Source organism: Rhagoletis zephyria, unplaced genomic scaffold, assembly GCF_001687245.7.
Source record: "Rhagoletis zephyria isolate East Lansing unplaced genomic scaffold, Rhagoletis_zephyria_1.1 Rzeph_scaffold_00016, whole genome shotgun sequence".
NCBI lineage: Eukaryota > Metazoa > Arthropoda > Insecta > Diptera > Tephritidae > Rhagoletis > Rhagoletis zephyria.
Window position 1 is genome coordinate 133,194 of NW_016157100.1, and position 17,145 is coordinate 150,338.

General features: G+C 33.1%; 1 protein-coding gene across 1 annotated transcript in view; it reads left to right on the forward strand.

Annotated features, from left to right (window-relative positions):
* The first annotated feature begins 15,014 nt into the window (after positions 1 to 15,014).
* sqa (spaghetti-squash activator) overlaps positions 15,015 to 17,145 on the forward strand; it is a 138,637-nt gene continuing 136,506 nt past the window's right edge. The window contains exon 1 of the mRNA XM_017612802.1: positions 15,015 to 15,408. Within this exon, the coding sequence (XP_017468291.1) occupies positions 15,375 to 15,408 (34 nt within the window). The 5' untranslated portion in view covers positions 15,015 to 15,374. The remainder of the gene's footprint in view (positions 15,409 to 17,145) is intronic.

The window sequence follows — 17,145 nt, forward strand, 5'->3', positions numbered from 1 at the left end:
GCTGTATTAGCTGAGCAAAAGTGCGCATTTCAAAAGCACTGTATCGCATTCCGGGGCAAAAGGTTGCATGCAAAAAGGGATGTATATATTTTAATGTGTGAGTGTCGGTGTGTTTGGAAAACGTGCAGCAGCCAGTCAAGCATTCAGTCGGTTGGATACAATTGGCATACGTACGAGTATCTACTAAATTGCCCGATAAACAAATGTGCTACAAAGCACCAAAAACAACAAATCCGCTAACAATTTGGCAAGAGCAACCATTCTGGAGAATTTTATTGCAAAAAGGGTTGTGTGTTTGTAGCTGTGTTTGATGTAGCGACGGTGAAAATTTTATGCGGAAAGGTATGCAAAGAATTTTTCCAGGTGATTGATTCCTTTGCATTGTTCGGCATATCCAAGTGGCATTAAAGCTGAGCTACAAACACAAATGTTTATTGATTACTGCGGAAGAAACTGCAATTGAAGTTCATTGCGGGAAAGAGGAGACTACATAAGTTTTGGTTTTGCTTTTTCGAATCTAAAATTTCGATTCGGAAAGCATGCAAAAATTATAATTCAAATTAGGAATGTCTCTCTCTACTAGGCATATCCAAGGTCCTCTGGGTCCTCCAGGTGAAGTTTCTAATAGCAGTCATGCGGAAAAAAAAAGATGCCTATATGAGCAGATCCCACGAGTTATTTTTTTAGTGTCGCTCTCTTCTCTCGACAGAAAAAAAACGCTAATGCATTCTTCTTGCCTTTATTTTTATCAATGGAGCGCCAGAAATAAGTACCATAAAAAAATAAATCAAGTATTTGAGCAATTTTAGTCTCAAAACGTTTATTTAGGCGAAAAAGTACCGAAATTTTTTACTTTTTCACTGTCACTCGAAACAATTATAACTGTTTGTTTGTTGTTTTAATAACTTTGTGAAGATTTCAAATAAAATATTCATATTATAGGCAATGAAACTCGGCACCAAACAGAGCATACCTGTGAAGTTTCAAAAGTGTGCCACCAACTTAAAAAATAGCAGCATTGAGAATATCTGTCGCAGTTATTTTGTAATTTTTGAAATTTAATGATATTTTCATTTCAAAAGTATAAATTACTTCGTAGCTTCAACATTAAACGGTGAAAGTGTTCCTCCTGCCAAAAGGCACCAATTTGGAGTAATAAAAGACGTATGCCTCGAAATGATAAAAATTACATTGATTCTAAAATGACGATGATTCCCGAAACAAAAATTCCAATTTAACAATTTCTATTGGCACTCTTGAAATTCATAACGAAACTTTTATATACAGTAGCGGCCAAAAATCGAGGTTTCGTTTTTAATATTTACAATGTTTTTCATGCGAAAATAATTTTGATTTTTGTTTATAAAAATATGGTCCATGCTTTAAAAAACTATATAAATCACACTTTAAAATTTTGTACAGAACTTAAAAAAAATCCACAAATTTTTACCTAAATTTCGATTTTTTAACCAAAATTTTTAGAAATTTGTTGGGTATGCAGTTAACAAGCTTATAAAATTCTAGTAAAATAAATGCAAGTTTTGAGCGGCTAAAAAATCGCATTGATTTAAAAATTTTATTTTTTTACTTTTTGCCATATAAACATGAATTTCTTGTGGAGGAATATGCGCAAGACCGTTTGCGAAAAAAATAAGAAAAGTCAACGCCAGTTTTAATAAATTTCGTTATTTATATGAAAAAACAACACAAAAGCCGTCACCAAAATAAAAATTTTTTTAAATCAATGCGATTTTATAGCCGCTCAAATTTTGCATGTAGAATTTTATACGCTTGTTAACTGCATACCCAAAACATTTCTAAAAATTCTGGGTTCATTTTTTTGAGTTCTGTAGAAAATTTTAAAGTATGATTTATATAGATTTGGTTAACGCATGAATTATATTTTTATAAAAAAGTATCAAATAAATTTTTGGCTTGAGAAATATTGTAAATATTAAAAACTAAACACCATTCATCAATTTTTGACCACCACTTTACATGAACAAATTTATATGTATATTCGTGAGGAATACTGCAGAAAAATATTCCACGCCAATATTTAATTACATACTTTTAAGTGATATGACTTTTAAATTAAGGCGCTCGGGTAAACGTATTAGCTGACGGTGTGTGGTGCTACGTTCCGTATACGTTACATACACAGCTACGTACATATATTGTTATTTTGAGTTGTTTTTTATACATTTTTAAGTTTACATTTAAATACAATTTTGCGATGAAATCTTGTACCTTATGTGAAACTGACGATAATGCATTGTCTAAGATAAGTGTGCCACCATTTTCGAACAAAAAACCCGTTTTTGTCGAAAAATTTAACAACTCGTAGGATTTGCGCATACATTTTCCGTAACCTTTTTGGCATAGTTCGGGCTGTACAAGTGTAATTTTGAACGCGTAAGATTTCGTTCCTTAGCTTTGGAATTGTCTCGAGATTATTGGCATAAACCACACTTTTCACATAACCACAGAGAAAAAAGTCCAATGGTGTCAAATCGCAAGACTTCGGCGGCTATTTTACCTTGTTATTTCGTGAGATAAGCCACACTGGGAGCTTCGTTCCCAATAAGACTATTGTTTCAAATGCTGTGTTGCATGTGCGGTTCAAGCATCTCATTGGTGAATATATATACGACGCAGCAAATGGTCTCTAGACTTCAGATCCTGCGTCAATTGAATTTTTTAGGCGAGAAAGTATGGCCTATAATTTTGTTAAAATCCGCTGCATTGTGCTCTAGGAAAGGCTCAATTTCTGTGCACGATGACGAGTTGAGGTTGTCGCGACTTGGTCCAAACTTTGTTCCACAAGTACTATATTTTCAGCCAAATGACCTGTACGAAGACGCACGGATGTTGTCACGTTAGGCACTGACCCAGTTTCTTCGAATTTCTGCACCAAGTGGCTGATTGTTGACTCAGATTGCCGGTTATGTTGACCGGAAAATTCATACACGAAATGCACTCTTTGTAGAACGACGATTTTCATGAAACGTTTGGATCACTTTTATGCGTCATTCAAAGCAAGCAAGGCAGCAAAGCACTATGAATAAGTTTGACAACGCCTGTTTTACCAATTTCCTAAATCACACTATAATAACACAAATAGTTTCTGTTAAAGATCTGCATCACCCTTGGATGACCCTATATAAAATGGTCAATTTCGACAATGCCAGTGTCCTTTATCCCTCAAACGTCCGATGCGTCCTTCTTTCGAAGTCAACATTTCAAACAGACATCAAAACCCCTGCACAAAAATTTCTCTTTGGTCACATTTTTATCTTTTTCCGTGAGGTAACAAAAAAAATATCACAAAAATAGTGGCCGATTTTATTGTTGCTGCAATGCAACATTGTAACACTTCCTACGATCGTGATGCACTTACATTGCGATTTATTGTTTGTAAACAAGTTTTCGGGTGCATTTCCCTAAATCCATTTCCCATTTCAAACTTCTCCGTATTTCAGTTCAGTGGCCGCACTCGTACCATCAGTGCAGCACAAAAACTGTAAAAAAAAAACAATGAATCAAAAACAATCCAAATGCGAAAGAAGCAACTTTGCAAATGTGGTACAAATAAATTCGTTATTGAATTGTCGTATTGCAGTCAAACACGTCAGTATTGGAGAAAAAACACTGTGCGAGAGGAATTAAGTTTTCAAAGAATAGTGGAGTAAGATAAACGCATTCAATTACGAAAATATGTTGCGGAAGTAGTAGCAGAGTATTCGCTTGTATGTATAAAGATAAGCAGATATTTTGTGCACAAATTTGTATGAATCTTTTTAAGTGTGTGCCAAAATCTTCCTATTTCTTTAACATAATCTTAAAATTCTAAGTATGCATGAAAAACTACATCGCACTTTATCGCTTTCTGAAAAAACCGCGTAACTTGTAAATTTTCAGAGTACTTGGCATAGATTAAGAGAAAACAAAGAAAAATTGAGGGTGATAAAACTGCTTCTTATCTACCTAGAACTTACAAAATTGCTAGCTTTTCTCGACTGACAAAAATTTTCTAATTTTTCGGAGTAATTAGGAAATTTTCATCATAAATCGTAAGCTTTTGTTGCAGTATGCTAATTCTTCGGAGTAATTATATATCTCTACAATTATTGCTTATGGATATAAAACCCCCAAAATATCTAATGCTTGTCTGTTGACTAAAATTTCATTCAATTTGTTGAATTGAGTTTTTTCGGAGTAGCCCAAAGTAATTTGGACATTTCCAGCATAACTGTGAGATTTTTGGAGTAATTTGAAATTTTCGGAGTGATTCGGAGTCCCTGGACATGGGCAAAAATGCTTCTGAGGAAGCTAGCTTTCCGTATTTGACTCAAGTTTCTTAAATTTTTCGGAGTGGTTCGGAGTTTCGTCATAATTCGTTACTATTTGGAGAAATTCGTAAATTTTCGGAATGATGTAGAAGTGGATAAAAACCCAAATAATCGACAAAAGACCCCTAAAGCAGCTAACCTTTCTCGGTTAACTTACTTTTTCGGAGTTGTTTGGAGTTTATCGGAGCAAATTAATACGCAAAAAGCTTTTTCCTTGTAAATAAAAAACGCATTTTCCGGTAAACTTTCCAAGTGAGCCCAAACTTTTAGTAGAACCCAAGCTCGACCCTTGCGCTACGCACCATTCCAAAATGCATCTTGGCAGGTTTTCACTTCAGCCCAATTTTTTCGAAGTGTTTTCGAAAAATTATATTAATTTTCTGGGCGGCCATTGTACCCGAATGGCTAGAGGCGTGGGATTTATAGAATGCTCAGTTCTAATAAAATAAGGTTCATTAATTTTTTATAACCAAACACATATATTTACCTTTCTGCACGATTTAGGAATAGACTGCCAATTTTGGCCTTAACTTTTGCTCCAAACTCTAATTGTTTTGGAGCAAAAAGGATTGTCTGGATTTGATACTCCTCCTAAAGACTGTTTTTGGGCAAAACCCACATTTGGTAGTTTTCGGAATTACTCCGAAAAATTTCGATTGGAGGTAAAATCTATAATGTACTGTTTAAATCGCTTAATTACTATTTTCCATATTTTAGACGAATTTGCAAAACTTCGGAGACCCTCGTAAACCTATAGTTCACTATTTTCAAGGATTTCTGCGCTGCTTTCTATGAAATATTTTGGATAGTGAACAGTACCAGGAAAATAACAAAAAAAAAATTAATTACATAGAGTACATAATTCGGAGTAGTTCAGTTATTTGAGGCTTGGTTTATAACCTAGACAATATGATATTGAATTCCAAATAGACGATGTCCACCTTTTTTTATCAACCTAGACTAGGAAGTGATTTTACGCAGCTCCTTTCCAACATTTTTTACCCAAACATTTTCACAGTTTTGAAAATTAAATTTAAACTTTTGCAAAAGACACGAGAACCACTGCCTTTTTTGGTTCTGAATTAGGAAAAGAGAGACAGGTATTGTAGGTAAGAAGGGCAATGCTGAAGGTAAGCGAATTCGTTTTGCACTGGTTTTACACAATTGTGGTGATTTTCGGAGTCACTGAATTCAAATGTATAACATTGCATGCAGCTTAAATTAATTTAATGCTAGCTTTTCTAACTTTTACCAATATTCTAACTTAATCCGAAATTTTCGGAGTTACTCCGAAAACTATGAATCACACCTGTTGCGGCTATTTGCTTTGTTTTCAATGAAATATATGGTTTTGGAAAAACTATGAATACGTTAAAATGTATTTATTTCGAACTTACTTCAACACTTCAACACTTTTTTTATTAACCGTAATGGATTATTACAACCCAGATGATGGATTAGCACCATTCCTAATTCATCAAAACGAATTAAAATGCCTAAAGCCTGTCAAATAACGCAGCAGTTTTCTGGAATGCACTTAAGTTGCGACATAATAAAGTAATTTTGAAACACAATGTCTATTTTAATTTCCGTTCGAAAAAACCACAATCAAGTTAATTCACCTCTTTCTTTCCTGCGCCCTTCGTTTAACTTCAGAATATTTATACTGTGCATTCATGCGAAAACCGCAGTAAAAGGAAGACCGAGAAAAAATAGCAAAACGCCGAACAACAAAATATAAGCCCATTGGGAAAAGAGGCATACATTATGATTTTGCATACGCACTTACGCCTCCACCCATTCCTTCGCGATTTTTTTTTTTTTGCGGGCATTATTTACACTTTCAATTTCTGCCATTTTTTCTGCATTAACGCTAAATATGCCTGTCCCTAGCTCCCCAAGCGACCATGGCGAAAGGTTAACGGCATTTTTGGTGGGCTTGTTTGGCGAATTTTCGGTTTAGCTTAAAAGGGCAAGTAAATTTAGTTTAATAAAAATAGAATGCAAGCGAAAATGTGTAGGCGTTAAACAGTTGAAAGTTTGGACTTTTAACTGCAATATAATGAAAAAATTAATTCTGAATGGAAAGGCTTGAAGTGGCAATGAGGGGAGGAGATAGAGTAGTTTTTCGGATTGCGAAACCTTTTCTGCTTATTACTCTATAATGTGGTGCTCTAATTTATTCGGATTACCATGAAATATACCAAAATTTTAACATATTGAAATAAACATTAGGTACAAAGTTACAGCTCGTTTAAGGTGTTCAGTATTTACTAATTAGTTTTTAACAAATTTACGCCGTAGTTTTCTTATAAAAAATGTAAAAGCTTTTGGAAAAAGTGTTTTCTGGGTCATAGTATCTCCGTTAAGATTTTTTTTTAACAAAAAAGTCGAGGTAAAACTCATAAGCAGGTGAACCTTTTTTAAATTTTGCAGTCTTCTGTAGTTTTTCAGCGTACACTAAATCTTATTATTTGAAGCAACCAAGCCTTTTAACAGCATGACGGATTTTTCGGAGTAACTGAAATCTTATAATTGAAGCAACCAAACATGTTGGTAGCACGATGCATTTTCGGAGTTCTTTGGAGTTACTTAAACTTATCATTTTTCAGCAACCAAGCCGTTTGGCATCACGAAGAATTTTTCGGAGTCTTTCGGAGTTCTTGGGAGTAATCTAAAACTTATTATTTGAAGCAATCAAACCTTTTAGCAGCACTACGAGTTTTTGGGAGCATTTAAGAGTTGTTCGGAGTATCTCCCAATCAAGCAATGTTGCTTATAAGTCACTCTAAGGACATATGGTAAAAATTCAAATGAAGCCTGATTTTCCTTGATGTTCTATTATGTATGACTTTCAATTAAGAATGCTCCAATTTCTAATTGCAAAATGAGTGAGGTATTCCATATAAATCTAATTATAGCAATTGCACTTTTTACAATATACAAATCTCTAGGCATAAAATTGTCTCATAACTAATTTAAATTCCTAATCAAATTTCTATTGATTTGTAAAATGAATGCTTTAAAGTGAAGCCCAGAAACCAGCGCCTACTCCAATGAAAATCGTATTTATAAATAAAGTACATATATTCTTCATGCTAAACGACCTCTCACACTTTAGCTACACAGCTACAAATATTACACATTGCATTCTATGTCGACAAAATTCGCACAATTATCGTAGACGTCAATAAATAGCTGAGTAATTAATGAGATAAGCGCAGTTAAAGTGATACGTCACAACCTATTCGGATAGCAGGTGAGTAGAGGTGGCAAAGAGATTTGCGAATGAGTAGGAGACATTGAAAATAATTACGAATCATCGCTTTAGTATGCACCGCCACCTGTCTCTTCTCTACTGCCGCTTACCGGCTGCAGCTGGAAATCTTGAAAATTTAGTTGTGTTCATGTTATCTCTGAGTGCAAACGTTTATCAGTAGATACGGAGTCGCATACGCATATACATACATATGTACATATAGAAGTATATACATACATGTACGTATTTAGAAGCAGGTACGCTAGCCTTTTGCCAGTGCTGCCAGAGAAAAATTTCGTTTGGACCTAAAACGGTCGAAAAAGAGCTAAAAAGAGCTAAATAATACTAATAGTAGCTAAAATGAAGAGCTAACTATTTTTGTTAAGGTTGAGCATTTATTGCCGTAAGGTTGTTTTTACATTTTCGGCAATTTTAATAAAAATAACGAGTTCTATAAGCTTAAGTGCTGAACAAAATATTTTAAAACCAAAATAAGGTGCATATATTTCGAATTCGTTGCTATGGCACTTATAACAGCAATCTAAAAATACCTTATAAACTGTTAAAGTCTGTAATTTCAGATATTTGAATTGAATAATTTTTTTGCAAAATTTGTCTGGAAAGTTTTACTTCCAGCTCTTCTTAAAGGCNCAAAATAAGGTGCATATATTTCGAATTCGTTGCTATGGCACTTATAACAGCAATCTAAAAATACCTTATAAACTGTTAAAGTCTGTAATTTCAGATATTTGAATTGAATAATTTTTTTGCAAAATTTGTCTGGAAAGTTTTACTTCCAGCTCTTCTTAAAGGCAAAATTAGTAAGGTAAAACAAAATCCGCGCTATCAGAAAAAGGATTTTCTTTTAATAAATTTTTGAATTCTTCAACCTAGATCCAAGAGTTTATGGTGGATACACTGCATCTCGAAATTTTCCATTTTAGCAACGCTTAAGTTTTTGCTTATATTTATATACCAAATACAACTAAAACTTTCTGGAGCTAAAAAAGTGTTAGATAAATTTGAAAAGAACTAGGAGCTAAACCCCAATTTTCGGAGCTAAATAGAATAAGGGGCTGTCCATATATTATGTAAGGGAGTTTTCACCTGTTTTCCCCCCTTCCACCGCCGCAGATCTTACGTAAGATTAAAAATCCCCTAGACATGTTTTTTCAATTAAACATTAGGAAATACTATATATTTCCATCAAACAAATATAGGATGCATGCCTAGTCAGTCTTAAAAACTTCATTACATAGTTATACTAGTCATTCTTTGTTGTCGGTATCTTTGGTCCACGGTTCAGCCAGCTAATCTGAAAGAGGAGTAGCCACAGGGATATCTCGTACTTCTTTTTCACTCAAAGGTATTTCATTTTCTCAGTCCACTGAAATTTCTTCTTGATTCGCCCATTCAACAATATCATCTGTTTCATTTTCTGTGATGACACACATGAGCTCTCGCCCGCGTCGTGAAATTATCATCTTTGCTCTTCGACGCTGCGGCCCAGAAAAGATCAAGTCAAGCTTTTTGTGAATGCTTAGGGGCTGTCCATATATTACGTAATACCATGTTCTGACCGACAACGCAAACACCTTGAATACGAGTTTTGGGATTGTGGGCTGAAGGCTGTTCACACCGACTGTTGGTGGTTTCGTTGACATTTCTTACATCCTTTGTTTACAGTTTTGCTACACAAAAACAAAACCAAAATACTTTTCCTTCAATTTCTTTTCATTAACAACCTTTTACTTCCATGCTTATTTTATTTTGACCCGCCAATTAACAATAAATCCAAAATGGCGTATTAAAAATGATAAAATATGACTTCCACTTCGATAAATAATCAAAAAAAAACTAGTGCAGACACCGATTGGAATAAGCGGAACGTAAGTTTTCAAGTGTTTTTCAGCGAAAACTGGTTTTAGTTTGACAGATTTTACATGGACGAAAACACAAGTTTTAGGTCGAAAACATGTTTTTGATGTCGGTCAGAACATGGTATAAGGGAGTTTTCGCCTGTTTGTGTTCGAGTTGCATTTTTCGGTCATAATAGACACCGAAGAGTAACGTTTTTTTAGAAAAATAGAAAACATAAAGCAAACGTTGTAAAAAATTGTTATATCCTCCGTATATTATGTATATTTTTCATTTCAATGCAATTTAGTACTTTAATTGGGTGAATTTTCGTATTTTATAAAGGACAATTTTGAATAAGAATACAAGAAAAATAATATTACGTAAGAATCTACGGGATGCCCACTCCTCCCATATAAGAAAAAGTAAGAAAATTCTAGACCCGCCCTCCCCCACAAAGGTCGTACGTAATATATGGACAGCCCCCAATAAAGAGTTAAATCTAGCTCCAAAAGCATGAACATGGCAACACTGCCTATTACGTTTAAGTGCCTTCTAATTTTGAAATTCACCAGAAAATGTCATTTAATTAGTTTTATAAGATTATTCGATTCCACTTTCAGTGTCCACATATATACAAGCGTTGCTGCTATTTTTGTTAATGCTTCTTCTTCTTGTTCGATTGCTTATCTTATTTTTCTATCGCCTCTTGTAAATTGATACTGTTATCTCTTATACCCCATTCCTTATATTATTGGTAGTCAAATAGAATTGTATGGCCTGCACAGAATTTAAAGTAATCATGGAAAGTTTTGTGCACATTTTGGGATAAATAAACTAATGGCCATAAATAATGTGTTTCCTGCACTGTGATTGTGGAGTGCATATTTTAAAAAAGCCAATATCTTACATTTGATTCCTGCACTATGTCTAGAAAAACTTCTGCTTTCAAGTGTCTTTGTACAAAGCTAGAACCCAACACCACGGGTTGTATTTAAAGGGTACCATCCGCATTCAGCATTCTATTTGGCACTAAAACCGTTTGTCTATTTTGGGCCGAGACCAAAAATCTTCTGCAATTTCTCTTCTATCCCGTGCAAATTTGTGACAGTTGCTCATCCCGAGTGCAGACAGATCCTTCTGCACTTGGTCCTTCCGTTGTGTTTGCGGGCGGCCTTGCTTTCGTTATCCGCTCCAGGATTCCGCGTCGTTGTTCTCCATGCTTACAACATGGCAAATCTGTCAGTATAAGTATTTGTATGCCCTTAACTATGCCCTTGTCGTTAAAATTATCATATAGTTCTTTGATACCCGCTGTCCACTCGAACAGGACCTTGAGGATCTTGCGTAGAATAATTCTCTCGAAAGCACTGAAAGCTTTCTCATCGTTGTTTGACATCTTCCACGTTTTTATGCATTATAGAAGAACGGGTAGAGACTTGTAGGGCGTGATTTTTGTTCGTCGAGAGAAAGCTCGGCTTTTCAATTGCCTATCGAGCCCAAAGTAGCACCTGTTAGCGCAAGAGTTATTCTTCGCCTGATCTCCAGGCTAACGTTGCTGTTAGTTTTTATGCTGGATCCTAGGTAGAGAAAGTCGCCAGACCTGCTTTAAGGAAGGGAGGTAATTTGTCTTGTTCTCTTCAGCTTTTTTCTAAACTGGAAATTACTGCGGTAACGTCCCTTAGTTTCAGGCCGACCATATCGATACCAACAGAATACGCCAGTAGCCTGGTTCTTTTGCTACATATGGCCGCTATAAACTGGAAATTACTGCGGTAACGTCCCTTAGTTTCAGGCCGACCATATCGATACCAACAGAATACGCCAGTAGCCTGGTTCTTTTGCTACATATGGCCGCTTCGATTAATATTAGCAGCTCTTAATACGCTTTCCAGTATCGCCTTGGCTAAAACATCGTTTGGTCTCAAACGGCACGGAGAGGTCCTTCCCAATTTGGACGGAGCTGAAGATTGTGCGGGGAACCCAAATTTAGACATGGCGCAAAAAGGAGCACAATCTGTCAAAAAATTACCAGCTATACTCAAAAAACAGCGCACATAATGTCCATTTGTATAGTTTTTCTTGTTTAAAATATCAAAAATAAAGATTTTAATAAAAATGCTTGCTTTGACGTATGAAATGCATACTTGATACTGTCCTTTTTATTTATCGCTATATTTTTTAACAATGTTTGTGAAAACGAAAATTTATAAGAAAAGAATTGAGTAAATATTATTTAATTTCGCTATTTTGTAACTAAATTTTCTTTTCCTTTATTAAATTTTGCTTCTGAAAATACAAATTTCTCAACTGAATTCTCAAGTCAACACATTTTCTAATGCATTATACCATATTCCAACATAATATTGATGTATGAATGCTTATTTACATATTTTAAATGTACTATGTATGTACTAATTTGATGCCTGCTCACATGTGCTGACGCTTTGTCTATCCATTTCCATTTATTTTTAGCGCTACCAGAGCTGCCGGAGCCGCCACATACACTTCATGCCGAGGCGCATCGTATTTTGAAAGTCGAAAGACCAACACAAAAATCTGGCTGTATCTATTTTTTATCTATCATTTAAGCCAACAACCTGAACGCAATCGTGTGTCGTTGGCCGTGGCTAAGACGAATAGGCGCACAGCAAAGTGTAGCAAGCAACTAACAAAACGGCAAACAAGCAAGCCAAGCAGCTAGCAGCCAACATTCGACAGCCCACCAAAGTAGCCCACAAATTGTGGCGCGACTTGGGGAAAACTCATCAAAACAACAACAAATACAAAACAAATGAAAAACACACAAAAGGCAGCAACAACAACTACAAATGGCTACAAATGCGCCAACAACAAAGGCGAAAAACAAAATAGAAGCAGGCAGGCAGCCAGCTAACTTGATAGCCAGCTATTTGGGGGCCGCGAGCGCAACATGCATACATACATATGTCTTGATTTGGGAGTAACGCTGCCAACGACGCCGCAGCGCTATTGAGACTCTTTGTGCACGCCTCTGCCAGTGCTCAGCTGTTGGTCAATACGCTCGCACACTCATTCCCGTCAGTTGGTAAAGGCTGAAAAAGCTATAGCGCGGTGCTTGTGATTTGCTAGCGAGCTGGTGCGCGGTGATATTTAGTACAGAGAAAAGCACGCGATTGCGATTAACGGGTGAAAATTAATTTCGTATTCCAATTATATATATATCTTCTTTTTTTTGCGAGGAAGCGAATGAAGTAATACTTGTAAGGAAATTTTATATTTGAAAGTTTCTTAATGCAAAGAATTGTGTGATTTGAAGAGTTTTGAAGTGATTTTTTTTAATAAATAAATTTGGAAAGATCCAATGCTTATGATAAACAAGTAAAAATTGAAAAAAAAAATCCAAAATCATGAAAAAATATATATAAAAAATTTGCTGTGAATATTGCAAGTTGACTACAGTGATAAAATAAAGTTGTTAAAAATCAAAAATGTTTATCAGGTACAGGAGAGAGTTCTGTTAATTTTTTTTTTTTTTTGAGTGAAATTAAATAAAAGCAAATATTTATAAATTGCCGTGGTTTAATTAAATTTTGAAATATTTTTCAAAAAAAACTTTATTAGCAAATATTCAAATTGAAAAAAAACCAAAAAGGTGAAGAAATATTCCTAAAAAAAACAAAATGATGATTAGAAAAGAGTTAGAAAACAAGAAAAAAATAAAAAACCAATTCAAAAAGTTCCAAAACTCAATGCAAAAGAAAACTAAAATATATTAATTTTAAAAGTGTCTAAAAAATCAGTGCTTAAACACCGAATTCCTTTACAAAAATCATAACTTTAAAAAAAAGTTCAAAAAAATCAATTTTAAAATTTTTGAAATTTCCGCTAACGCTACCACTAAATACATAATTTAGAAACTATCTGCGAAATTTTCTGCGCTATTAGCAACCAAGCAAAAATAAAAATATAATTCGCGCAGATATTCAAGCAGACATTTTAGTGGATTGCAAAAAGAAAACTAGAAACATATCAATAAATCATTCGTAGTGCGAAAATTTTTAAAACAGAATCAACATAGAAAATTGTGTGTGTCACTTAGAAAACAGAGCAGAATTAATAAATTTTTGGGTCTATGGTTATAAAAAGCCAGAAGAAAAATTTAATATTTGTAAAAATTCAAATGCAACAAAAAGTTCGAATTATAAATTTCAAGTAAAAAATCAGCTGCAAAAATAATAAAAGTATTGTTTTAAAAAATTTCAGATCAAGAAAAAAAGTTAAAAAAATATATTAAAAGAAAATAAATACAAAAATTCTACAAAAGGAAGCGAGATAAGTAATATTTTAGTCCATTCAAATTCAAATACTTAAACAACAACAAAAATAGCTAAATACAACACAAAAAAAGTTAGTTTATTTTTATTTTTTATTTTTTTACAAAAAAACAGTTTTAAGATGCAAAAACATCAACATTATTTCTCGCAAAAAATTGTTTTGCAATATTTTAAAAAATTCGATGTAAAATTTGCAAACCTAACACAGCTCAAAAACTTGATATTTTAAGCGATAAATTCATCGTTGTAGTAATTTTAGAATGATTTGTGAAATTCGGAGTAATTTGGACTTCTAAAGATATTCATAAAATTACACCTTTTGTTGACCAAATCGAACGCATATACATATATTAACCATAAAGTGTCACCGAAAGCATTTAAAAAATGCATTATACGAAAAATTTTCGATTAGAAATTATCTGGGAATTATCTTAAACTATATAGTGCGGGTTTAGTGTTTCATGGAATTTAAAATTTTCGGAAAAAAAATTTTAATCAAAATTCGTTTGTTTGGAATATTAAAGTTGCCAAATAAAAATCAAAAACTGGTCTTAAAAACAAAAATCTTAACTAAATCTGAAATTATCATCAAGCTTAAATACTTTTTAAGTAACTTCTAAGACTTTGGAATTTTTCTTATAAACATCCTGCGAAGAGTTTACATTAAAACCAAAAATCTTTACTAAAACTTTTGAATCATACCACATTTACATTTTTAAAATAAAAACAACATAAATCTAGTCATTTTACATATGTTTAGAATGAAAAAAAATACTAAAAATTGTAAAATAAAAATTTATAAAAAATGGTGGCAATATAATAATAAAATACATAAATGGTATATTTGAAATCTGGTTTTCCTTCATCTTATTTTCAGTTCTGTATCCGAATAGAATAAGTAACCATATATAAGAGAAAAACATAAATAAAAGAAATTATTTTGTGAAACAAAAAGCAAGTGTTGAAAAATAAGAAAATTTTGTTTCATAGACAACGCAATTTATTCAACGTCTAGCAAAAAAACGAGCAATCAATACAACATCCCCGACGCTATAAACTCTCTTCCCACAACGCCTACACCCACAAAAGTTGGCGGCGTATAAAATCAGCAACCTGTGGTACTAAATTTAAAATAAGTTAATGCAATAATAAAATAGCCAAACAAAATATCGCTATCAAAAATAAATTATAAAAGTTAATAAAAAGATAAAAGAAAAAATCAATTTTTAATCGTGTGTTATAAATTTAAAAAGTAGATAATATATCAGTGCAAAAAAAAACAATTTAAAGCAAAGTGCAAAGTAAAATCAAGCAACAATCAACTTAACAACGAGTCGATTATTTTGAACTGAATTCAACAACCAACCATTGCACTTCGAACCACCAAAACCACCTTGCATCAGTTTTCATTCGCAAGCACGGGCAAGGTCATACAACGGTGCACTTAACTACACACTAGTGATAGTATTTCAGTTGAAGTACGTCGCATTAGAAAATACCTATTTGTCTCTACAACTCGTTTCCGTTTGACAAGCCATCAAAATAGGTACTCGACTGCGCGAACACAACCTCAGTAAAGATAACAACGATATGATCTATATAGATGACTCAGAACCTGAAGGTGGTAAGTACTCCTAGTTACAATGTGTGAAAAAATATATACTTATGTAGTTGTAGTATGCATCACGTGTTCTCCACACCTTTTCGTTTACATATACTATAAGTAAGTTTGAACCACTTTGAGTGTCACTTGGATTGAGTACTTACTTCTACATTGTGTTTTTTTGTTTGGTTGTTTGGTAGAAAATATTTATTTCTCCGACAAAACCAATTTGCTGATAATATCTTATTGGTACCCCTCACTAACTTCCCTTTGTTTTTCGCTTACTTGTAATTCACTGTTGCTTTATCAAATCAGTTTGTTGTTAGACTTCGCAGTTAATTACAGAAAATATTTTGAGCGAAATATCTTTATGTACTATGAAGGTATTTTTTGCACTACGGAAAATTTTCATACATACATGTAAGTATATATAAAAGAGGCCATGAGAGCAGAAGCCACAATTTTTTTTTTTTTTTCTATTCAACTTCTTAAAACAGTCTCAAATGTGATGAATTTTAAAATAAAGGGAGCTTTTCCTTGATTTTAATGGTATGCGCTTTATTTTAAAATTTATCATATTTGAGACTATTTTAAGCAGGCAAGTACAAAAACAAAATTTTGAGTTAGGCCACTTCTGCTCTCATGGCCTCAAATATCTGTGGATAGTAAAAGAAATATCTTGCATTGCAAATAAAACTAGGAACGTTCTTTTTGAGGTCATCATGTTGCTTCGCTAGTAAAAATATTTAACAAATAATTAAAAAAATTAAAATTAAAATACATTACACTGTGCATCACATCTCATCATTTTCGAAGTAATGAAAAATCATTGAGTTAAATAAAAACACAAATACTCTTAAATTTCGCTTTCAACCCCCTTTAAAAACTTTGTATAGTTTTAGGCTTTTCGGAGTCACTCCGAATTTTCGGAGTTATGAAAATTTAATAGAAAATGAACAAATATAAGCAAATTGCGTTCTATTGTATTTTTTTTGACATTTTAATTTACTCCAAACTTTAAGTATTTACTCCGAAATTTCAAGAATTGCATTTTGCGAACTTACTAAAAATCATTATCACACTAAAGGCAGTATTGAACCATTTTTGAAAATATTTATTAATATAATAATTTGAATTTTTTTAGATGTATGTATGTTAATACATCAAGTCCAGGGAACTTTGTAAAGATATATTAGCAGAATGTAAATTTAATTTCGCTAAACTTTTTGTGGAATCAGTAAAGAATTATTTATATATATACATAGTATTTGTGTATGTATATACATTAGGCATATGACTTTTTTGTAAAATTAAATCCACCTATGAATAATGAAAACACAGCAAAAATAAATGATTTTTGGCATTATTTTTTTTTTGTTAAAGGTGTCCTCGTTTTGGTATACTTATGTTCGACAATTTTTATATGGAGGATCATGCATAACACCTTCAGCAAATAAATTGCCAAAAATTAATGTTAGGTAACAGCAACTTTGAACTTGCACTTTATTATACTAGCTTGTTAATTTTTTAAATATTGCACGAAGTTTAAAACTTGGATATATACGATCGTTATTAAAAAAAAAAAAAACTATATTTTTATAACTATAACAAAATAAAACAAGTAAGAGCAGCGCTGTCTTCGGCTATGCCGAAGGCTTCATACCTTTCATGAACATCTGCAAATTTTACTTTGACAGATTACTGCTTTTGAATACATCTGCATACATCGATAGAGGAGTTACATACTTATATAAAAAA